General features: G+C 36.0%; 1 protein-coding gene across 1 annotated transcript; it reads right to left on the bottom strand.

Moving 5' to 3' along the window:
* Nucleotides 1–413: 413 nt before the first annotated feature.
* On the bottom strand, nucleotides 414–25,193 carry ZGRF1 (zinc finger GRF-type containing 1). Its single transcript, XM_050896069.1, has 28 exons — nucleotides 25,165–25,193; nucleotides 24,962–25,042; nucleotides 24,782–24,838; nucleotides 24,132–24,317; nucleotides 21,560–23,765; nucleotides 21,155–21,237; nucleotides 20,377–20,475; nucleotides 19,759–19,932; nucleotides 18,969–19,074; nucleotides 18,782–18,888; nucleotides 18,426–18,576; nucleotides 16,804–17,462; nucleotides 15,154–15,292; nucleotides 14,428–14,612; nucleotides 13,755–13,942; nucleotides 13,017–13,156; nucleotides 11,679–11,825; nucleotides 9,512–9,626; nucleotides 8,410–8,669; nucleotides 7,026–7,185; nucleotides 6,269–6,346; nucleotides 5,254–5,401; nucleotides 4,132–4,259; nucleotides 3,678–3,801; nucleotides 3,053–3,229; nucleotides 2,798–2,932; nucleotides 1,878–2,139; nucleotides 414–699 (listed from the first exon to the last, which is right to left on the bottom strand). The coding sequence occupies exons 1-28, from the start codon at nucleotides 25,183–25,185 to the stop codon at nucleotides 584–586; spliced, it is 6,432 nt and encodes a 2,143-aa protein (XP_050752026.1). The 5' UTR covers nucleotides 25,186–25,193; the 3' UTR covers nucleotides 414–583.
* Between the last annotated feature and the right edge of the window lie 530 nt (nucleotides 25,194–25,723).

Genomic DNA, 25,723 nt, shown 5'->3' with positions numbered 1-25,723 from the left:
AGCCTACGGGCAAAGTTTTGCCATGGTAAAGATGATGAACTTTTTTTCTTGTTGGAGAGTTTCTGACACAACAGCACTCTTTTCCAAACCAAAATCATTTAGCTTTTTTGTAGTTTCGAAACACAGCTGAGTGATCTTATCCTAAAACCTGTAAAACATCTAGATACAGGTCAATCCATTCTCATTTTGTTTTGTTGACATCCGACAATTTAATAGACCAAGGACATGTAATTTTTCTTTGAAGAAATTACTCAATGTTTTATTTATCCTTTTAATTGTTTTAGCCATGCTCCTTCCTAGATGTCACCGATTCATAAATATGATGTTACGTGTATCTGAAGAATAATGAAACACTAATATGCAATTAGGTACTTTGTAAGCATCAAAGGATTTCAGTTACCAAGCAGACAAAGTTACTTTATACATTTTTACTCACACAAACAAGGGGTCAAAACAGAAGTGTCAGTGCACTGAGATACAAACAAAAATTTTCCACATTAAATATAAATACTAGATTTGCAATCATTCTGATCATTTTTATAGAGACGCAATTCATATTTTCTTCATAAAATAGGCACACATTTTATTTTTCCTTTTTCTTACTCTGTTCCTCTTCCTTCTGTTTCTCCAAATAACACTTAAGAATGTTGTTTAGCTGCTGCTCGCACTGGCTTACATGTTGTAATCCATTTTCCCATCCTAAAAGCAGCAATAAACAGGATAATTACATCTCCCTTTAGAGCATCCATCATGTAATCAGTCTGTGGTGACGCGAACATCTATTTCCCCAAGCCTATCAAATGGCGACTTTGAAAATTGTTCTTCTTCGGAGTTCAACTTTGATGCCAACCAAGTAGGTAAAGAAAATAATTACTCTTTTGGTACCTATTCTTGCAGTGATTCGTTATCGAATCGTTGCTTTAGAGGCTGAGCACTCCCTTTGTAGTATCTGCTAAGGTAAGGGAAGAAACAGCAAAGGGAGAAACTATGACCTGTCTTTCCAAAGTATGCATACCGCAAAGAGGAAAGAGATACACAGAACTAAGGGGCTGTTCAGGCATGTGAAACACCTTCTAGCAGAGCTGCAAGGGGTGGAGACAGGCATCATAAGGTTTTTTGGTTTGTTTTTTTTTAAGCAGGATTAGCTTTCAAATATGTAAGTACTCGGTTGCAGTAAACGTCACAACAAATATGTGGAAACTGTAAAAAAACTGATTTTCAAAAACTGCATTTCCCTCTGTGGTCCAATAAAACAAACACATGTATTCACAAGACAGTGACCTATAAACAAAGCAATCGGGAATTACTTGGTAGAGTTAGCTGATCTCCAACAGCATTGGTTTTTTTCTAGCAGCTCAAAATTTATCTTCCAAAACCAATGAGCCCCTAGTTGCCTTTTTCTATGCATTTTTCTTTCCTTTATTTAAGTACTATCTATTCAGAAATATTGCTGTATAGAAGAATTTGTTTGTAACTTGTTTCTGCCTGGGTCTACTGTGTGAAAGCAAACTGGGAAAGGACTAGAAATGCAGCAATGGGTTTCAGCTCTCCTTACTAGCATGCTCTTTGTGTAGCTATCTGGTGGCATCAAAAGAAGAAGTCGTCGTCCCATCACTGGATAACAAATACCCTTCAAGTATAAAACCAATTTGCAGATAAAACTGCAAGCATGCAACTTGCACGCTTGCAAATACTTGCAGTTTCCTGCAATATACTATATTTTATATGTAATAAATATACTGGTTTATATAGTATGCATACTATATATATTATATAGGATGTATAGTGTATATATACACTATAATATATAAAGTGTATTATACATAGTTTAATTAAAGAAGATGAGCTGCATGGTTTCAAAAATACAGGAATATTACCTTTGCAGTGATGAATTACTTGTCCCCACAGTCTGTTCCTACTTAAACAGGCCAGATTTCCAACAATCAACAAATGCCTCTTTGCTCTCGTTAGTGCAACGTTCATCCTCTTTTCTGAGTCTATGAACCCAATTTGTCTTGTTCTTACACACGACAAAACAATGATCTCCTTCTCAGCTCCTTGGAATGCGTCTACAGTGGACACCTGGACAGCTTTAGTTTCAAAAGCCTCAGAGTGTACGCCACTCAGCAAATTCTGAATCTGTAGACAAAGGAGTATGGATAGTGATGAGTTATGCTACTCACAGTCAATCACTTGTCTTGAGCAAACACACTCAACAAGTCTGAGTCTACACAAGATGCGAACTAAGAAACTAGAGAATGCAATGACAGTAAAACCTCAGCTAATCACAGGGAAGTACTACGCAACGAACCTCTATTTGACAGAACACTGGTGCATTCAGTGTGGCAAGCAGTGCTTTTGCTTACTAGTCACAGCAGCCCATGTCATGCCTTGGATGACTGGGTGAGGTACAACTCCAGCCTCGCTAAGCAGAGGCCTCTGTTACCTGTCCTTGTCACACATACCAGTTTGTAACAGCCCCTAAAATAGTACATAATTTTCATAAATGAATTAATTTGCCATTTTTCTGAGTGTGCATGTAGAAGAAAAACAAATGGAAAGGTTTTTTTAATCATATGTTGAATTAAAAGATTTTGACTAGTTTTAGAGGGAAAAAAATATAGATTTTTTTTTTTTTTTTTTAAATAAGAAAGAGAAATTACGGTAAACTCTAGTTTACCTATCCAGCATTTGTTTCTCACTTCTAGTTGACTCTTCCTAGTTGAAATGGAGCCTATGTTTAGAATAAACAAATACATTTAAGAAAACGGTTTTATTGATGATAGAGTATACAAACCTTACACATCTGTGATTTATAAAGAGTAATCACACCAATTGCAGATCCTTCTATTCCACTTGCAATCAGAGACTGGATGAGCTTGACTGTAAAATGAACTTCTGCCATGTTATAAAAGCTGTTGTCTCTTTCAATCTGGAAATAGGGAAGAAGATTTCCAATTTAGCTCTCACAAACAGCAGAATGCAAAAAGAAATAGAATGGAGAAAAAAGTACAATATTGACTTTTTATGTAAGAAGTGTTTAAAAACTTACTTGCTCTACCCCATTAACACTATAAAAACATAGTGTTGGAAGCCAATCCAGTAAAGGACTTCTGTCTTTCTCGGAAACACCATCTATCAGATTTCCTTCATAGAACAGCTCGTTGGCTATGGCACTAATAGCAGGGTGACATCGGTATTGTGTCCGAAGAAGTATTGGTTTATGTCCCTAAAGAATTATGATACAGAAAGTGTGACTAGGAAAAAGAACTAAATATTTTGCAATGCCAGCTAGGTAAAACAAGAAGTATGTGGGAACAATTCCTGCAGTAAGCTGGCTTAACCTTCATACATTCACTTCAGCAAAAGTTAGAACAAATACTGTAGCCCCTGATTCTTCTACCTGGATTGAAAACTGCACAAAAAGATCAGAAGGCAGAATCTGTCATCGTTTTTCAATCCATTCGTGTTTTACATTTGTTATGCTTACAAATTTCTGTGCACTGTGAAAGTCACATTTACAGAGAAATGCACTAGAATGGAATCTGCTTAATTAAAAAAAAAAAAACAGGCTGAAACACAAGATCTGACATCTAAACCAGAACTCTTTTAGTGACCTCAGTGGACCTACAATTTCACCCTCCATCTTTTCTAAAGATGTGGTTAGTAGTACATACCATCAAGCAAAGCCGGTCAAAAAGAGTCTGCTCCAATCCCTTTTCATGAACACTCTCAGACCCTTGAATAGTTGGCGGTAATTGCTTAGGGTCTCCAACAAGGACTAGCTTTTCACACTGAAACCTAAATAAGAATGTTAAAAAATAAGAAAAAAAGTTCTAAAAAGAATGTCAAACTAGTCATAACAAAAGCGTGTGCTGTGTTTATATATCACAGATTGTTTTCCATCAGGCTCCCTTCTCCATCGCCCTCTTTCCACAGTTAAAATAACATGGTAACTCAAGGAAGACACCTAAGAGCAGGCCTCACTTTAAAATTACTCTTCTTGTTTTCTGAGGTGAGACCTCGGAGTTCATGTTCTTAAAAAGACGTGCAAGTTTGGCAATTATTTGAGGTTGCGTCACTGCTAACTAGAAGTTATTTCTCTGCTGAAACACAAAAGGAAGGCTGTACCTTGCGATGGGAAGGAGAGAAGCAGGTTCAGTCATCTGACTGCACTCATCCAGCATCACTACAGGAAACTTAAGAGTATTCAGACAAGGGAACGGGCAGGCAGCACAGGTCACTCCAACCACTTTTACCTTTGTTATTAGTGAGGGGAAAATGGGTAGACAAAAAGTTAAGATCATTTAATAGTTAATCTCTGTGCAGTACATAACTATAGCTTTGGCAGTAACATACACCTAAATTAATTTTTAGCAGTTCTCCTGCATGCTGTGTCATACTCACTGGGTCTCAAAAAATTAGATTCTAACTTCCAGTAAAAGGCACTGTGTACGCACAGAGATGGATCCAATGTTACCATTTCTTATGCTTGGGGTGTTTATACATTAGAATCATTCAGAGATTCATGTATTTTAAGACCTGGTATTCTAATCTGGTCTCGTAGAAAGAGAGTTCAGATTACACAATCCTCCAAAACCGTCTGAGCCCCAGCAGCAATGACCACTAGGAATAAGCACAGGAAACAAATTGCTCGGATCTGCTTTGTTACAATTGCTGTACAACAAGCTAGGGTTTTTCGTCTAGGACTGAGGAGAAAAGGCAAGTAACTGGAACGACCAGAAATTGAGAAGATTTTTCTACAGGAAGTAGTAATCTTAAAAGGTAATACCTTGATGAAAAGTTACTTAAAATATATTTGAAGTCTCCTTGGCAGTTGATACTCAACTCTAGGATAGATTTAGCTCAATCCTTATCTTTTACCTTTATGACTATATAAATTTTAATTTCAAGGTGACAGTGCAGACTAGCTGTGCTCAGAAATTTTTCTCTCCCCATCTTGGAAACTAGATTGATAATATTAAATCAGATTGCAATAAAGTTCAAAAAGGGTTTCTGTCTCATAATATATAACTAAACAGGAACTGCAAGTTCAACTCGGAGAAGTCATACACAGGTAAGACACTAAGCTATACCTGCGGTATCAAACCTGTCCTTGTCCTAACATTAGTTTTATTTTTCAAAACTAGGAGCTTGGCAGGGGTGAGAGGGGATTCCCAGTTGCCATTTGCTGGGCCTTGTGGATAACACATAGCAAATCCCCACTTTCCCATCCCATCACTTTGACTGTACCTGTTGCAGTATAGTTTTATTGGTCCCCAGTTTATGTTGCTCAATACTCTTCCTTACGTATATTTTTTCAACTGGAGTTAAATCTTCTTTCATGAGAGCAAGCAGCTCTTTTAACTGCTCATTTTCATTTCCTGAGCCAGCATGTAAACTTCAAAAAGATTTTATAACGTGCATTACAATGATTGAAAATAACAGTGCTTTCAGTGTTCGGTGAACACCCAATATCGAAAAAGAATCATACTTTATACATAACAGTACTTTACAACAATGTACTAACCTATCCCGAATCCGGCTGAGATAGACTAGTATAATACCTGTTTTAAAACAGACCTTCATCCCAGCAGCTCAGACCTTGCCACCCCAGCCAGAGACATACATGTAGTAAATGACTTCTGCAAGTACACGGCTGATTTCAGAGTGGAGCAGAACTGAGGAGGTTTTTCATTCTTATACCATTTTATACCCTTGGTATGCTACTGACACCAAGGAATGGAAATTTAATCTTTATTCATCTTGAACTTTACTTTGTTCTCTCAAATTGTGTTGAAAGTACTATGTAGATTGCTTGCTTTTAAGTAGTTAAAGGACAAACCCCAGAACACTATAGCAAAGATAACTTGGGTAAGTAGTACAGAATTCATGAGTTGTTAATTAATTCTCTGAATATTAAATTTATGATTACTTCCTCCTAGTTCTTATCACTACAGCAGTACATACCTATTTCAAGTCTGTCTGTTTTGCTTTTCCTCTTTGTGTAAACTCCCAAATCTGTAACTGCCATTATTTTGTTCTCCTCTGCTACTTCTCATTTAAAAGCATTAGCTCTATTGAGCAACAAGTGACATTCCCAAATCAAGGTAAAATTTCTCCACCATGCGGGGAGGGGGAGGGAAAACCCCCGAGATAGACATATTACAACCACATTTTGAATTACTTCAAAATAGTAATTTTACAGCATGCATACTATCATGACTCTTAGAATCTCTTCAGATCCCTCAAAGATTAAGATTCTTACCTATGGGGAAGAATTGCTTTGGTGATTTTCCTAATACTTCCCACTCTGATAAAATCCTCAAATCCAAGATCAAGTAGACTTCAAAGAAAATGAGATGATACACATTACAGGAATGTAAAAAGATATTTTGAAAAATTTAAAAATGGTTCTAAAAAGGGTAACAGACACATCAGAACACTGAAGAACGCAAACTTCTGCAGTTAACCAAATGAAGTAACTTGGGCCACAATTCAAGTAAATCAAAGTAAATTACCTTATCACGATTTGTCTCAAAAATGCTTAATGCCTTTATGATTCTCCTCTCATAGTCTTCCATTTGTACTTTCCTTTCCTTTATCCTTCCAAACTATGAGTTATATTTCATGCTAGCTTCATGCTGAAGCTTCCCAAGTCTGACTCTCTCTGCCTCTCCCTCTCTCTCCATCCCTCCTTCCCCTGCCCCTACTTTTACTTCCTAAAGGTTCCTGAGCAATACTACTTTCTGTCATGACGGATTTTAATAGTAAATTTGATGAGAGTAGAGCCCAATATTAGTCTCGTGTAAATTTGCGCAGCTAGCCTTACAGTCTTTTAGCATATGCATGCTGTGCAAAGAAGCAAGGGTAAAATTAAAGCCCACGTGTGACACCTTCCAGAGAAAGAATGCAATCTTTTTGAAGTGTTACACTGGAAACACAACTATCAACACAATTATCTTTACCGTATAAGTGCATTATTGTTTTTGGAACAATAGTCTGTAAAAATCTCAGTAACCTACCCCAGCAGTATCCTGTCAACGGCAACGTTAGTGGAAGAAGCAATCAGAAGTTTCCATGGAGCTGGCCTTGGACCTTCCGTAGCTTCACTGCTTTCAAAGAGCTGTACTAGGAACAAGATCACAACAGACAGCAGATAGCTCTTTCCAGCTCCAAAAACACCTGGTATTTTGGAAGAAAAAGCCAAAGTTACAAGTGAAAATTTTCTATAAAGTACAGTTTTAATCAATTGTTATAACTTAAGTTTATCTTATGAAATAGTATGCTGTGATTCCTGTCAAAACATTGCACGTGCTTGCTTCAGCAGCTCTAAGTATCCAGCAGCAACCAGTTGCCTTACACTTCGCATTTACTGCCTGCGATAAGTTTACAAAAAGCTACAGAAGAGGGGAAGCTAAGGTATTTTTCCTAAATCTTCTAGTTGAATACATGCATTACTTGCTAAGGAGTCTCATCAATACATTAAAATAATAGAAATACAAATATCTGCATGCACATCCCTCATACCATGTCCTCAGGTACAGAATGAGGAATTTGAGAGATGATTATTTTGGAATGACTAATAACTTTAACTAGATTAATATGCCTGACAGCCTAACAAAAGCTCAGGCAATTCAAGTCTAATGATATCTGTACTAAGACTGTCATTATTGTCAATGTATTTACTTTGACAGGATCTGAAAACTTATGTTTATGGTAAGTGCTTTTCAATACTGATTTAAAAAAAAAAAAAAAGTCTTTGAACTAAGATGTTACTAGCCTTTTTGTATGTGTTGAAAAGGGATAAAACAAAGATGGAAGTATAAAACAGCAAGGAATAATGCGTAATAGAAAAAATTTTATATGATAATTTAGCAAAGCTGATACATGACAAAAAGTGTTTTTAATATGAAAAGAAATAAGCAGAAGACACTAACTCTGATTTTGTGTATAGATCTTGCTAGGAAAGAACTCTGTACTTATGTAAAATCCTGCAAAAGGCAGAATGCAAATTCAAGGATCAAAAGCTCTGTGCTGATAGAATGGATGTTATAATGTCAAGGACATTTTCAGAGGGTCCTCATCCAAGAAAGGAATTTTCAGGAAGTGCATGAAGTAGGTGAGAACAGTAGCGTTACAAAAGAGTTTAAAAGGATATTCTGTACACAGAGGCAGTTTGTTCAAGCTCATCTTTTGCGCTACATTTAAAATAAGTCAACGTTTACCTAGACATAAGAATCTTCTTTTAAGTCTGCCTGGAATTGTAAATATATGATTAAGGAAACAAGTCTACTGTTTCATCACTGAGAGAATTTAGGGATATTTCACTAACACTGGCATTACATATTAATTAGCATTTTTGCAAAGATACGATAGCAGCAAATTTCACAATTATTTGTTATATACCACGTATGATTGTGATAGGGAAGATCTGATGTTCTTCCACTGCTTTGGTATTTTCACATGAGGTCATCATCTGAGCTATCTGAATCAGTGACGTAGCTTGATCCGGGTTCAACGAGAATGTTTGGATCATCTTTTCAGCTATTCCCATTGCCACTTCAGTGCTGACAGGTCCATACATCGTTGTGCGTTTCAGGCTGATGGCAGGTGGAATAAATTTTCTTTTGTTGACTCTACTGGTAGCATTTTTAGAATCAAAATTCCTAAGAAAAATACAATGGTCAAAAGTTGCGGTATAATACTGTATACATATAATTTGTATCTCACGGTTCCGATATTCTTAGTCACCTGACATTGAAATGCTGAGGCTTTATGATTAACAGCTGACATAATTAAAGGTTGCTGCACCCTGCACCCTGACATACACCTAGGCTGTATATTCCTGCCCCTTATTACTTCCCTGGGTGAAAGCTGGATCATATGAAACAGTCTTTTGGGTTTTATCATTCTTGCTGTATGTTAACGCTTTCAATCTGACTTACTCCAAGGCCACGAGACTGACAGAACTAGGAGTGGTAGAAGAACGTAGTCAGAGGTAGCAGGGATTAATTTAATTACTTGTTTTATACAGTGAATCGTAAGCAGTCTTGGAAATATCCCTACATTCCTCCGATTCTCCAAGAAAATATTTTATTTTTAGGTTTTGTGTCAAGTGACTCTAAAAATTGGGAAGGAAAAACAGTTCCACTGAACCCCTGTGAAGCATATACATTAACTTAATACAGATCAGTCAGTGACTGTACTATCACTCTAATGGTCATCATAATGCCCAATATTAATCTCTAGGTTGTAAGATGTGGGCTGCAGGTAAGTTTCAAGAAAAAAAACACCTTACAATCAAGCTAGAGTTAAGCAACCGATATATTTTCATTTCCACATAAATGAAAATTGCATTGTCAACAGTTCATTCCTTGCACTATTTTTCTGATTTTAGTTTTCCTCATCCGCTTTTTAATAGGGCAAACTCAATAGTATTTTTGTTGGGTTTTTTTCCGTACCTGTTGACATATTGAACGTTCACAGTATCACTGAAACAGTAACTTACATTTTTAGTAGATATGGTATTAGTGGTAACGTAGATGGATTGAAGTGCTCCTCCATATTTCTTAAAGATGTAAGCTCACCACTAGCATTACAAACCAGCAAGGCATGAACAAATGCTGAAAAGGCCACAGAAAATCAGGAAAAAATTAAATTAGCCAAATTTTCAAATCAGCTAGATAAATGAGTTACAAAATGCCAAAAGAGTAATTAGCCTCCTGTAACAGAAACCTAGTTAACCCAATTACCATGTCTGACTTGATATTATAGATGAGGAGAGACCTATTAGCCTTTCTTTTCAAGATGTGTTATTTTGATGTATTTGTGATTCCAACATTAGGAACCTTCTGGGAAGGAAGCTTAGATAAAAGTCCTTACTCATTTTAGAAACACTCGAGATATTTAGAAGGCTTTGGAATTTAGAAGGTGAATTTTGTAAGTAATAAGCAGATGTTTTCTTAAAAAAGACAAGAACGTAAGAACACCTCCAGTGGGCCAGACTCAAGTTCCATCTAGCCTGCTTCCAAAGTGTACAAAAGTGGATGCCTGGGGGAGAGTATAAGAACAGAACAAGTATTCCATTATATTTTTCTGAATTCACTGCCAGTTTCCTAAGGTTCTGGGGCTGAGGGATTGCCTAAGTAACAGGTTTCTAATATGCTTAGTAACCCACATACCTCTATTTTGCTGTTGTTTATCACTGCCAACAACTAAACATTACTTAAAGCTTTATTTTCATACAACTTAGGGGTTTAGTTTTGTAATGGTTATAGAATTATGAAATAATCTGTATTTATGATCACAAAGAAAGTTAGGACCAAAAATTTCCTAAGAAAAAATAAAATGCTGTGATTCAACAGCATTAAGACTGAAAAGCTATATATTAACTCTTCCAGACCCAGACTGCTCGAGAGATCCAGTCCTGCAATTCACACTCAGGGAATAAACAAAACCAAACCTCCAATTGCATTTGAAGCCCATGATTTTGATAGCATGTATGCCCATAAAGAACTTGTGGGCCATTGTATTTTTTTTTCCTGTATTTTTTTAGTCTTCTGAATGTAATTCAGAACAGGAGTTTACTGTAGGCTCACTGAATTGCGCTTTGCAGGAACTCTCTCCCTAATGATTACATAGAAAGCCTAAAAAGACTAATTTGTTAACTTAAAACACTCAATTTACCTGCTTAAGGTTACATGCCATGAATAAAGCCTCTTGTGATCAAGCACACAATTTTCATATTGCATTAAAAGAAAGTAAGCAGAGGTATATTATTACTAGCTCCAGAATGACTACATAATGCATTCTTTATCTCTTTCTTTTACAAAAAAACCCAAACCAAACCCAGAACTTTAGCTGAATTCAACAGCAAAAATAAGAAACTTTTGCATCATGTTTGGCAGCACATTTTGTCATTCTTCTGTGACATCTATAGCGGACCCACACTGTTTCTCTCTGCACTTAAGGCCCACTAATCTTACTGTTTCCAAAACACTGATGACAAAATATTACAAAGATACCCCAAACAAAAATGTTAAAACCAAAAAGAAGGACGGCTGCAACCTAGTTGGGAATAGCTTGCTAAAGAATAAAAAGGTCAGCAGTTCATTAAAAACCATCAGTGCTAGGTTTAGTAATATTTTCTTTTTAAAATACAATGATGAAAATAAGTAAAACTAGACAGATTTGTTTCTTCTGAATTTTGAAACACCAATTTTTTAGTCATTCTAGACTGTAGCAGCAAAGGCACAGAAAGGAATGACAGGACAGACAGATCACAGATTTAATACATGGCTTTTTATATAACTATAAATTTTCCATAGTGAGTTGTTTGGGTTTTCTGTTTGTTTTTCAAGGACAGTAACAACATATTCCTGTTACATGCACTCTGACAGTCAGTTTGCATTCTATATTATATTATTTACTACATTATTTATATTATCCTCATTTCTTCATCACCCATTTAGAATTTCTTACCAGCTGCTTTGCAGGTTTAATTGCATTACGTACTGTATTCAAATTACATATTCAAAGGTACAAGGAAAAAAAATACTGTAAATAAAAATCATGTATTAGATTTGAGAAATTCTAATCTCATGCTTCATTGCTGGCCAGATTTTTTCCTCAATAGTTGCTTCCCACAATTCTGAATTATTTGGTATAGAACTCACTATTTGATCGCCAGTTTGAGGGACAGTAGCCTCTCAGTGGTAGTAATTCTACTTCATTGTTGGAGGATGGTCCAAAGAAAGCACTACTTGCAATGAAAGTATCAAGGGGATCAAAGTTCAGAGTCTTCGAAACAACCCAAATATCATCTGTCAAAAAAATACAGAGTTCTCATAAGCTGCTTCTACTGCCGTCTTTAAAAGAAAATGAAGCTGGACAAAATAGCTCAGCATTGACTATGCTGCAAATTAAACCACTGCTAATGTGAAAGTAAGGGGTAGCAGAAAGTCCTAAGTAAGTGTTAGTTCAATTCTAAAAGAACGAATAAATAATTTGCAATTCTTCTAGTACTTACTGTCTGAAATTGATGGTAACTGTAAAGTTCTCTCCTGGTGCACTTAGCAGTGTTTGACTTTTGACAAATCTGAAGTATTATCAATTTTGAGAGTATTTGGAACAAATCACTGAAGTATACTACAATTCTAGTTAACCGCACTTTTGCCAAAGAATAGCAAGTACTGAAATAAACGTACATTTACCCTTCCCTTTCAAAACCAACACATACTGGAGCCTGCAAATGTTCTGTTTTATTTGGCACACCTGATGAGACTAAAGCTCACTACACTATTCCTATACTGTATATTGCAGAGCACAGCAAGGAAGATTTCAAAGTTAGGAGCAATAATGGTGCATAAATATATTTGCCTGTAACAAAAATGATCAAAAAATTATCATACACAAGTAAAAGTTTTGCCTATGCAGAGCTTCAGAATTTAAAGTTACAAAACCCGGATTTGTTAGAACATTTCAGTCTGTACATAAAGCGTGCACAAACATGTTTGTTTCTGCCTAATTTCCTTTGTATCATTTTCAACACCAAAGTGAACAAACTATGAAGATAGCGGTATCAATTTAAAAATTACTGAAGTGAAATGAACTATTGAGGCTATCTGGATCAAATCACTGAATGTCCTCCAACTTTGTGACATTTCAATAATTTAGAAGAGATAGGCAACAACTACTGAAACACCAGGTTTTACATCAAGTTTTCCTTAAATATCATCTATTTGAATAGTAGGCTTTCCTGAAACTTCACAATCCACAGAGTTAATACACTCCAAACCCAAGGACATGGAATTGATATTTTTCTTAAGGTAGTTGAACATTTACAAGAAAAGATGAATCAATGAGATATTTCATTGCCCTTCTAGAATGAGAATTGAATTATCAGGGTTGTCAGGAGTTTAAAAATAGGATTCAGTTTTTCTCTTTAGATTACAAATTAAAACTTTAAAAAGGCAAAACATGGACAATTCTTCCGATGCTTAAGATTTGCTTACCTTTGCTATAGAGAGAATAATGCTCCTTTCTGTTTAGTTTGAGGTATAATTTGTTTTTGGAATCGCCATCAAATCTGGCAGGTGTATTCATAAATTTCTTGAACTTACTACACCGCTGTGTTTGAATTTCAAAGGCTTTCCTGTGAAATTGTAATTTTAAGAAAAAGTATGTAAACTATTAGAACATTTTGGATTCACCACCAAAAATAAGAAAGCTCCACAGACTGGACCAAATTATACAGCGCAGATCTTGGTGGTTGTTCATCATCTTACATTACCAAGTTTTAAATACATTTATCTTGACTGCAAAATACTTCTCTCATATTCAGCAATAATTAAATTGTTTCCCCTACAGTTAAGCAACACAGAATAGCCTTTGATACAACTTGTAACATTAAAATTAGAATCACTAAGAGAATAAATCAAATTCTCTTATGAAAGATTAAATGAACAGTAATTCAAATGCAACAATCATAAGGCATTTCATTAAGCAATTGATAAGTTGCTGGTAAGCAGTTTCGATTCTTGCTGAAAAGAGCGCCAAGCTGAAATGCCATTGCTGTGAATATTATTCCTTCACTAATTTGGCTTTTGCATTTCTACCCAGAACCGTAGCCTCTTTAAACATACTTAGTGAAAGTGTCTGTTAAATGCTATGGAAATCTAGAGCTACTGGAATATTTATAAATCCTGCAATTCACATAGCACTTGTGAAAAGTGCATAGCGTTTCCAAATACCTCACCAAAAGCTGGCATCCCTCATAGAGAGAAATCTTTTGACTTCTGAGGTATGTCCCAATACTTTTTATATCATGAAGCACTACAGTAGGTCTGGATTTTATCTGTGCGGGGTTCACATCTTCTATCCACTTGAAAAACAAACACTGCTCAGCTTTTGGGGCATCACAGGTATAGAACAAACGACCCTAGGAAGGGAGGGGAGGGAGGGAGAAAAAAAAAAAAAAGACCATTAGCACATTAAAACAAGGAAAAAAAAAAAAAAAGTAAAGCAAATGGACCAGTACTCACTGCTATAGAAATAATCAGATAAACACCTGGGGTTTTTTTCACTGTGTTTGGCTAAAAAACACACGTGTGTTCCCAGAACTCTCAGCTTCTGAAGCCAGTGTGTGTAATCATACCTTACAGAAATCCCATATAACCTAGAAAATTATAAATTCAGGTCTTTCTCTCTACATATATAAAGCTGTTTCTGCACACAGAAAACTATTACATCAACAATTCCGGACACTAGTGGAGACTACAACTGATCTTAAAAGAGGTCTCTGTAACACATCACTTCAACCTGCAATTGTAAATCATACAGAATTGCCCTGTAATTGTTCACACAATGAGGTCTATATGCCAAACAAACACCCAAAACTGTAAACAAACAAGGAATAAACAGCACCTTGTTTTGACCTTCTTTTTTAACCGTAACAAGCTTAGCAGGACGCATGTGATTGCAGAGTGGAACGCAGCTTTCTTTGCTCTCACTTTGCCCATCTTTCAATGAAGTGTAAAATGATATATCCACTTTTGAAAGAGCATTGTGTAATCTTTGTGACAACTCAAACAGCATTATGTTTAATTGCTCTTGACATAGAAAGGAGAATAAAAGAATAATTAGCACAGCCTTAAAGTGGTTACACAAGTGGTTATACATTCAACCAAATACATTTTCATTTGAAACTTTCAATCCCAAATCTAAATCAAAATATTTAATCTGAGTCCTAAAAGAAACCATTGACCTGCAAAATTCACATATTGCACATGTAATTAATGTGTTCTAACTGCCTTACTTTCATTCATATCACATTTAAGTATATGACTCCAAACGATCCAAACACTAAATAACTGTTAAAAAAAAAAAAAAAAGCTTAGATAGGAATGTAAAGACTGGTAAACAGGCACAAAGTTACATAGTTGAACAGAAGGGTACTGGTCTTTTGGTTTGTCTTTGCAATTTTGGGTATAGACTGAATATGTTTCAGTATATATATCCAAAACCATATGCACACAGTTGTTCCAATAGACGATGTTGATGATCTCTCTCCCTCTCATCCTGCTTTGTGAAGCTTCAGAAATACACTGTTTAAAAATGACAGCATTTTACATAGCATGGTGTTAGACGTACCTGTCAGAGCAGCTTTAAAAATCTGTTTGTAGTGAACATGAGACTGAAACACAGTTGGTATGGAAATCTTTCTTTTAGGAAGAGTAGCATATTTGACTTTATCCGCATTAGGAAAAGACAACTCGGAAATCATTATGTCCTGAAAAACAGAAAAATAAACCATTAAAACTTGCAAAACCTTAAATGAGACAAATTTGGATAAATGGCTACTGTACAGATATGCCAAAACCTATCCATTTTTCTTCTCTTTTTCCTTTTTTGCTTTTATATATTGTGCTCTATAAGTACAACTAAATAGAAAAAATTCAGGGCCTTATTCTGCAACCAGAAGTTTCAACATGAAGACTGTCAATGAAGAATCAGTTTTCTAAAAGCAAAATACAAATCCCCTTAACTACAAATGTTTGCAGACTTTGTTAACTGTAAGCACAGGAGCATGTATTCAATAGGACTGCCAACAGGAGTAAAATTAAGTACTTAATTTAAAGTTAAGAAGTTAAAAATTGCCCCTTGACAAACAGCCTGCATTTATAACAACACAGATAATACTTTCACAGGCTTTAGAGTAAATTATGTAACTCACAATCATGTTTTCAGCCCTAGACATGGGGAAGGAGCACACAAACCCCATTTTTAACACCATTTCTGGACAGAAATAAATCCATCAGATGAAACTATAGCAAAGGTAGTACAGGCTAGAGAAGGAAGAACAAGACCAGAGAGCTTTGGTGAAAGCGTGCATGCCACAAGCTATCCCTGTGCCTGCCATCCCAGCTAGTCCTGAGGAGCTTCTTCCATCTATCTACACTGCAGTGAGCATCATAATGATAACTCTCTTCATAAGCTTTTTAAAACCCAATACATATGGATAATATATATACACACATATAAACACACACAATGTGTATACCAGTGTGTATGAAATATACTAGTTATTTCCACATCTCTATTTCACATATTTTACTGTACAAACAGTTTTAAAGAACTAGAAAACATAGCACACTAAGTTTGCATAAAAAAAAAAAAAAAGAAAAATCTAACATTTTCATTAACTCTCAAACACAGCCATTTGACAACTTTTAAAACTTGACTTGTGATTGGTTTGGGTTTTTTTCGAATTTACTCCATTTGTTTAAGACAGTCTACTGGTCACAAAGAGCTGTGCTAATTTTTTTGGTGCTTATTCAATGCCGTAACTTACTTTTCCACAATTAAAACTGAACAAATTTAAAATATTTTAAAATCAGAGACCAAGCTTTGACGCAAGATATGGGTGTTCATTAAAACGATGCTGATTTCACAAGTAAGAAAAACACTTCTTGAAAACACGTTTTCACCAATTATAGATGACAGAACAGCCCAATAGCTTTTATTTCATCTTCCTGCCGTCAACATTCAGGTTAAAAATCTAAATCTGGCACTGTGTGCGCCAAGGAATTACCTTTACAAAGGATTAGTCACGTCACTTAAAAAAATACATTAGCGGCTGCTGTTCTGTAGCGGAGACTCTTTTGTGTTACTACATATGTAGAAACATTTCATCCAATCATACTGATAATATCTTGCAGGAAATCGGATACATGCAGTTACTTTGTCCAGAACAATGTGTTTCTGTCACTTATAACTGTATTTGCTTGAACAGTTACACACCTGGCCGTCTCCTGTTACAGTGTGGCAGCTCAGATGACTTAACACCTTTTGTGTTGCTGCAGCCAAAGGTGTCTGACTTAAGTGCAGAGAAAGTAACTTCCCCTCTGAAATCAAATCTTGGTTGCTGGTATTTGCACAGCATTTACCAAGCACGCTCTTTGCTGTCAGGAGAGGTGCAGAGCCGGGAGCACTTTTATTCACAGCACTGCTCTCTCCTGTGTCACCCAGCGGCATTCCAAGGACGTTCTCAGCACAGATGTCATCAGTCACTTCCCCATCATCGCTGTTTTGAGTTATCAAGTCACACTGAGCACTGTTTTGATATTTTAGCCACTTGCTTTGTCTATATTGTGAAGTCACATTAGGAAACACTGGTTGTATGGATTCCCTTTCTCTGTCTTCTGTATCATCTCCAAACACAGAGGTTTCATAATTTCTGTCCTCAGGGCCTAAAGCACTAATAGGAAATACCGCTGACTTGTTGCCTAAATGGACTGCTGAAGAGCCGAAAGATTGCTGGACCTCCTCGCAGTCGGTTGGATAAACTGCGTCAGAAGTCTTCTCAGGGGCAGGAAGAGTGACAAATGGAGTTCGTGTTTTAACTGTGGGTTTGAATCTTGAGAGGTTGCATTCCTCTGGATAGCCGGGTTTCTCCCGTGCTGTAGGGCAAACACATCTTACAAGCAACCTGTAGCACTTACGGATGGCACATTAACTTCAGGTGTACAAAAAACTAAGATAAGGAAAGAATTCTAAGTTCTTCCTTCTACATCCTGTCTCCTAATTGGCAAGCTCTTTGTATCATGCCTGTGCAGTACCACACTAAATTTCCATATGACATGAATGATTTCAGCTGTGATTCTTTTACTACTTAAATCCCCATATTCAGAACACATTTTTGTAGGCACTCTGCTTGTATAAAAGAAAATGTTTGGTAGAAATTATTTAAACATTATTGTGTTTTGGAGGTCATTAATCTGAAATTCTTGGTAGGTCAGTGACAGCTGCCAACTGGAAAACAAACAGCTTAACATTTGCTCCTTTTTCCAAAAAGATCACCCACAAAATTGTGTAAATTAATATTAAACAATGTGGATAAATAGGCTTCTAGTACCACAAGCATCCTTTTGAGTAAATTCACTATCAATAAGAAATGACAGTCATTGATAGGTGTCAACTGGAAGTGGGTCAGAGGGCAGCTGAATATAGAAGAAAACTAAAAGCAGGTAAATAAATGAAAACATTAGTATGGATTAGAAGCTTAGCTTACAGCCTTTTTTCCCCCAAAATTTGAAGCTGATTTTTTGTTATAAAATTAAATCACTCTTCTGAAGTCTCTTTCAGGAGAATATAATTGGGGGGGTGAAGGCATGGAATTCAAGGCTAATTCAGCTGATTTGGAAAACACTGTTTAAAATCGTGCTTAAAAAAAGTAACACACCTCCCTATGAACAACGTGTGACAAACACAAATCAAACTTTGTAGTTACCCAGACATATCTCAGTGTATTTCAGCGCCCAGGGTAACTGTCTTTTATAGTGCAACTCACTGTGCTTCAAAAATCCTCAAAGATTTTCTAGCAAAAATATTGTAAAGTGCAATTATAAACTATAATTTCTTACTGAAAAAAAATTCTGAAAGTTCTGGTTCACTTGGCAAGATCCTGCGTATCAGGGGCTCCTGGATGTCTCCAATAGTTTCCTCACTTCCTGAAGCTGGAGAAATTGCAGAGTCTGGATCAAGTGAGGAAGTCAGTTCTGCTGATGAAATAATCTACAGATGATGATTTAACATGTCAAGTGAATGATGGGGAAAAAAACTTGATTATAGCTCTTTTGTCACTATTCTCTCTCTCATCATTCTACAATTGAAATGTCTCTCAGAGTTGAGATAAAACAGTTTCAAAAATAAGAAATTGCTACCATGAACACACAGGAAATAAAGCCAAAAAGATGTAGAAGAGACAGTCAATTCACACCTTGTCAGGTTCCCATGAAGTCCACTGCGTTTGTCTCAAATCAGAACGTGAAGGTGAGACTGATGTTGTCCGTGGTGAAACTTCAGAATACACATTCGATGCCAATGCTAGGAAAAATATGCGAAGGACAGAAGTCATGCAGAATAATTGTTCGGAGGCCAATTGCTGCCATTCTACTTTCACTTACAGGACTGATCTGTTCTTGACTCTTTAATAATGTTAGACTTCTTTTGAAAATTCTCTGCTCTGATAAAGTTGATATCATCCTCATGAAGACTTCTTGAGCCTGGAGACTTTACCAAAAAAGTATAAGCAAAAACTTGTTAGAAATTAAACTGCTTATCCTCTATATAAATATTATCTTTGTGTGAATCTTATTTCTAAATCTGATTTCTAAATATGATTCTTCATTCTAGAAGTAAAAAATGAAATATCAATTGTCTTCCATTATTTTAAATACTGAAATACACACTGCATTAGAAATTTTTTTTTTATTTAACATTGCATGTCATGTTTCTTTGCATCCTGGAGGAACAGAATCATAATCCAAGAAAGAAAGTTTTAACTTTTGCTTTGGAACTCTCTAACAATTATATAACCAAATTTCAAATCCAGTTGACGTGAATATTATACTGCTAACACCAGGAAACAATCATTATAAAAGCCCTCTGCCACTTTTCTCCAGAAGAAATCTCTCTGTTTAATATCACACATTATGACCATGTACATTTTTCAAAGTGAAACTGATTAGAGGAAAAAAAAACAAGTTACATCTTGCAAATGCATACTCCTGTGACAAAAGATGAGTAAAAATAATTGTCTAACCGCAAAGTTTTAACCACAAAGCACTAAGTTCAGTTCTTAGCGATTTTGATATGATTGTAGTATTCTAAAAATGAACTCTCTTTTATCCTACATTTACAGGACACTTTCTTGCACTAAAGTTAGTAAGAATAACTTTGAAAAAAATGTTTTACCTGTCTGAAGTCAGAAAGGACATAATTGCTTGAAAACAGGGGTGACAAAAATCTCTCAGCTGCAAACTCCGTATTATCTGCGTACTGCTGCCATCCTAGCTTTGAGCAGGGAGCTCTCAACATTATCTCACTAGCTGCTGATCCCTTTACTTGGTGCCCTTGAAATGCAACAGGCTACGCGATATATTGGAATTATCATTAACTGAAAATAAGTAATGTTCTGGAACATTACAGTCAATAAAGGTACTTTTCATACATACAACAGAAATAATCTGTTGGAAACTGCAGAAGAGGAAAAAAAAAAATCTATGCTTTTCTCTTTCTTTCTCACGCACTCCGGCAACTCAGCAGCAATAAAGTTTTTGCACAAATCTCTGTCAACAGAAAATTGATATTCGGATGTAGTACATTTAGTCTTATTTTTGCATTGTAAAATTTGAGTTTAAAACTCTCAGTGGAAAACTTCCCACAGACAAACGTACTAAAAAGTGATGAGAAGCCCATTATGAGACTGGTTAAATATGTTAGGACTTCTTGTAATATATTGCAAATAGTAAACCATTGAATTGAAATTTAAGAAACACTATTCATTATACTTCAGTTCCACAGAAATTGTACCTTTGGTTGGCAGTCAGATGTCCTAGGGTGTCTTTGGGCCGCTGCTATTGGTAGAATACATGCCTCTGTTTTCTGTAATAAATTGTCCACACAGCTGGGCTGCATATAAAAGTATCAAAAGCTAATTTGTCTAACAATTTAATAACCATTTAAAGTGAAAAGTTAAGCTAAGAAATCTCTTGTATTTATACAAGAGAAAGCATTTTTAATTACAGCCTTTTTATTTGGAAGCCAGAACAATCCATGATAGGATAAGAAACTATGTTTGCTTTTCAAATGGGACAGGAAAAAGAGAAGAATTTAAACTAAAATCTTTTTTTTCCACTTTGGACAGGTTGAAAGAAAAAGACTATTAATAGCACTGGACAAAAGTCAATGTGAAGCATCAAGCACAAACAGATTTGCCAGTATATTTCAACCCAAGTGCTAAAATTTGTAGGAAAGCCATGCATTCAGAAAGATAGTGAAAGAAAGAATAGATGGTAAAAGATGGGGTAGGGAAGGAGAAGTACCAGCCATACTAATGTGATATTAAACATAACTAAATATTACAATTTGCATTAAGTTTCTTGTCATACATTTAGCCTCCTGAACATTTATTGGCAATAAGGTCTGCAAGAGGACATCTTCTGTTTGCTATCAGCTTCTTAGTCGATGCCTCTAAGCAATTTCTAGCTCAACCTCTATAGTTTCATAAACCAAGGATTTTATTCAAGAAGCCTGGTGGAAAATGAATTTATCTTGTACAGATAGATATACATAGTCAAAAATTGGTTACCATAAGGCCGGAAGAATCAAAGTATGAACAGGAAGATGCCTGTATACTTTCTGAGTAAGGCATTTCTGTAAACTGTTTTATAGCTACGAGAGATGGAAAAGCATAATAAGTTACAGTTATAGTATTCTTTTTACATGAAAACACCTGAATATTTACTGGGCTTGCAAACCTTACCCATGCAAATAATTGCAGTTAGGATTTAGCTATACTAAAGCAAACAAAGACACAGACTTGGAGCCCACATTGTTGCTTTAAACACTAAAAATTGCATGAGGGAACCTTCGTAACACATCACTCCAAAAGTATGATTTCTGAATATGAATTGTCCAGCAGGAGAGATAAGAGTACAGAAGTCAAAGAGGTACAGTCATACAGAATTCACTTTAAAATAGAAGCTGACCTAACCTTCATCTTTCACAAGAGGTTCAAATATCTCTTTAGAAGTCTCTGCTTCATATAATATGCTATTATTTTCCTCCATCTTTTGTAAGCTTTCTAATGCTGTGCTATGTTGAGTTAAAGCTCTTAGAAGAGCGATATCATTTACCAAATCAGGAAGATCTGACAAATTTTCAGCCATTGCTGTGCATTTCAGGCAATCCGTTCCTATTCCTTCACCTTTGCAGGCTTCATGAAAGGCATTTATGCTCTCTACATTTTCAGACTCAGTTTCACCTATTGCTGTTTCCTCTGGAGACGAATGGCCTTTTCCTAAAGGATAGATAGAACTTCTGGAAATGAGATTATCTTCCTTATGTGAAACGCCAAATACCTTTTGATGGTCTTCTGCAATATACTGGAATGAGCCATAGCTAGGATCTGATTTTTGTGACAAAGCCAGCAAAGGACTACCTGGTTTAATGTCATCACTGTTAGTATCCCAGAAGTGTTCTAAATCAACATCTGGGGATTTCATGCATCCAAGCTGTATAACATCTTCTTCGGTCCTTTTGTCCATTGCAGAAATTATTTTGCTGGTAGAAATACATGAAATACTTTCAGTTTTCTCAAACATACTGGTTTTAGGGTGACATTCATTAACATCTGTGTCACCAGGCAAAAGGTCAGAGCGCTTGCTTTTTATCCATGATGTGCCATCAATAGCAGGCGCTGCACAGCCATCAAGATCCTTCTTATTGTTTGTGGCTTCAATATTTAATTGACTTTCATTAATCTCTTTTATGTTGTGTCCGTCACCCAAAAGTTCCACTTGAATTCTGGTCCGGTTTGCCGAATCTCCTGCAATTCTCCCTATATCTCCAACATTGTTGTCACAAAGCTGAGACGGTATACCCTCAGCGCAGTCATTTCCCTCGTTCTCTCTGTCAGATGTTGAACATTTGACTTCGTTTTTACTGTGTGTCACTGCTTCACAGCAAGAATGAAGTCTCAATGCAGCATTTTGTGTTACATCTTCTCCCTTTAAGCAATGTGGACTTTGTGAAAGCATGTCTCCTTCAGTGAGCTTATTCACATCTCTTTCACACAGGTCTTCATTGTCTGTGTCATTAAAATCAAAAGCCTCCATTAGATTAAAGTTAACCTCCATCACCTGTTCATCTGGATCACAGTCTTTGCCGTGCGTACTTAATTCCTCCTTCACAATTCCAATTTCAGTCAACGTTACGTCCACAGAGAGCTCCAGGTCACTAGGCACTCTTCCTGAATTTTGTCTTGGCTGAAGCTCACCTTGCAACTTCACAGATGAATTCTCCTTAAGACCGTTAGTCACTGAATGCTCTCTGTATCTGGAGAGATTTTTTTCAAAGGTGATTGGACTTGCTGAACACAAAATGTCACCTGAGGATGGGACAAACTGACTGTCACTCATTCTACTTATGGTGGATTCAGGTAGGAAGCAACTATTTGTATTGCAGGGATCTTGTAAATCTTGACTTAAATTATTTGCCTTTTTGTCATGTCTCTGTCCTGTGACTTCTTTATCACAAGGTTGTTCAGCTGAATTTAGAAGCATTTCAGCATTCCATTCCTTCTTATCATTTACAGTTCCCTTCGTAAAAGGCAGGTGCTGAATATTTTGAATGAGTCTTTTGGCAGGGTCACCTGAAATAGCAGGTAGGATAGTGCTTTTTTGGTTATATAAACTATCTGTGTCTTCTGATGCCTGAAACCTAGAAAAACATTCTGTGACTTCAGTTGTTGCTTGCTCTCTGCATTCTTGTGTTGGTTTAGACTTCAAAAGCGCTATTATCTGTGCTGTGCTCCTGATGTTGTGTGACACTGCCCTGTGACCGACTGTCTGACTACTAGATTTGGCGTGCCCCATAATTAGAGGAGATTCTGGCTTCACAATGGTCTGATCAGAGTTTTGCTTCTCTGTCTCCTCACATCTGTCAAGGAACGGAGCTGAAAGCAGTGAGGAGAGAGACACGTGTTCTCTATCATTATCCGTACACGCATCTTCATGAAAGTATGTGGACAGATTTGTTTCTGCATCCTTCTTGCAAATTGTAGAAAATAATGGAGAGGTAATATAAAACTTGGATGGAAAAGTACCCTGACACTGCTTAGATAAAGGCAATATTGTTGGTTTTTCTCCATCTTCCATTGTGGATATTTTCTTTTCAACTTGGCGTGGCCCTTGGAAACCCTAGGAGAGAAATTTTAAATTAATTCTACTCAGAAATCAACTTCACATTCTGGAATCAAATGTTGAGAATAGGGCACACTACATAAAATATATTCTGATCAAGTAGCACATGACGATTCTGGAGGTGTATAGAAATAATCTCAAGCCCTTGCAATTTTCACTGCAGCCTTAGCAATCGCAATCCTGCTAAACCAAACAGATTTAGTAAACTCTGGAAAAAATAGCTACCGGTAACACCTTCTGGCTTACAGTTCCAAAAAAACCAGGCAGACATTATCTATCTATTTACCATTCATTAAAAGATGTGCCCTTTGTGTTTTAAAATGCACGTTAACATCAGACATAACTTTTGAAACAAAGACTTACTGTAAACTTCCTTTTCAAGCCGACAGACAGTTGTTTTGGAGGCAAAACACCAGGTTTTACACCATTTCTATCCACTGCTGGAATTTCTGCTTTCCTTCGCTGATCTTCAAAAGATTTTTCATTCGCTTTCACTGCTTCAACTGTGATCAAATATCGTTCACTTTCTAAATTATCTCCAGCATTCACCTAGAAAAGAGAAAGCAGCAGTGTGTAAGTAGTACTGCTATAAAAGAAACAATAGATCTTCTAAATAAATATAGTCTTCTAAATACTTACATGTAAAAATTTCAGAAATTTACACCCAGTATATCACAGCTGCCATATAAATACTTAGATTAAAATATACATATACTTGAAAGCATTAGCACTTAGCTTCAAGTTATGCTTATTTAATACACCACTGTAATTTATTCCTTTTGGGTAAAAGGAATAAAATTCCATAAATCCTCTACATTGGTTCTGGAAAAACAATAAGACTTATCAATAATTAGAAGCTGTTTTCGGTTTCAATTATTTGCATTGCAGCAGACTTTCATATCCACAATAAGAAAAAGTACTGCCTTCATTACCAAACAAGTTTGAAATGCTTCCTGAAACACAAACCACAATCATAAGCATAAAAATAAAAAAACCCCTCTGAACAAATATACCTGGGATTTTATAAAAATACTCTCCAAACATTGTCCTTTATCATCAAACAAGATAGCCTGCAATGAAAAAATAGAATTTTAAATAACTAATTTTATTTCACAGATCAATTAGATTGCCACTGACAGTCCAGCAGTAGCAGATGATATTAAATCCAACAGTATTAAATCTGAGTTGTTCACCTTATTTCCATCAGTTCTAATCCTCAGAACTCCATCTTGCCACGTTTTTGATTTTTTCATTTTTTGGTGAGTGTATAATACCTGTTTTAAATGTGTAAAATGTTGAAATAATAATAAGTAAGAAAATGTTTAAATAATACAGCAGCTATAGTGTATTTTAATTTATTTCTACTTAATTGTTCACAGTGTTAAAAATTACTTACAGTAAATTCTTGAGAAGCCATTGCTTCGGCAAAACAGTCATCCAACAGCTTATTTCACAAATATTCACATCTTCATGCAGCCTGAGAGACAAGGAAATGTTCACAATCTACCAGAGCTGTGAAGGAAATATATTGACAAAAAATACATGTCCGTTCACTTTTTTTTTTCCCGTCAAAAGAAGAGAGCTAGATGCAAGACAATATCAAAACAGTGGGGTATAGCCGATGTAGCCATTTTAAAGAGAAACCTTGAAAATAATTTAACAGAAAGACTACTGGTAAAAAGTGGCTTTTTTATAGATGCCAACATATTTTCTAACTTTCAGGGGAATTCATTCATTCAAATGAATAGCTGGCAACTCTGAAAACTCCAGTCATCATACTGCTATTCAGAATTAACAAATTATCCTAAACGCATTTACTTGCGGCAAAAAAAATACCATAGAAGCTATTAACAGAACAATTCTGTTGCAAGTTTATTGACTCTGGACTTGGTCATGCATGCTTAATTCACATTAAAGATAACTGACTCTCAAAACCAGTTAGCCATGAAGTCAAG

The sequence above is a fragment of the Gymnogyps californianus genome, chromosome 4 (genome assembly GCF_018139145.2).
Source record: "Gymnogyps californianus isolate 813 chromosome 4, ASM1813914v2, whole genome shotgun sequence".
In the NCBI taxonomy this organism is placed as follows: Eukaryota; Metazoa; Chordata; class Aves; order Accipitriformes; family Cathartidae; genus Gymnogyps; species Gymnogyps californianus.
The sequence above is the reverse complement of the archived record's forward strand: the minus strand, read 5'-3'. Positions and strand labels throughout refer to the sequence as shown.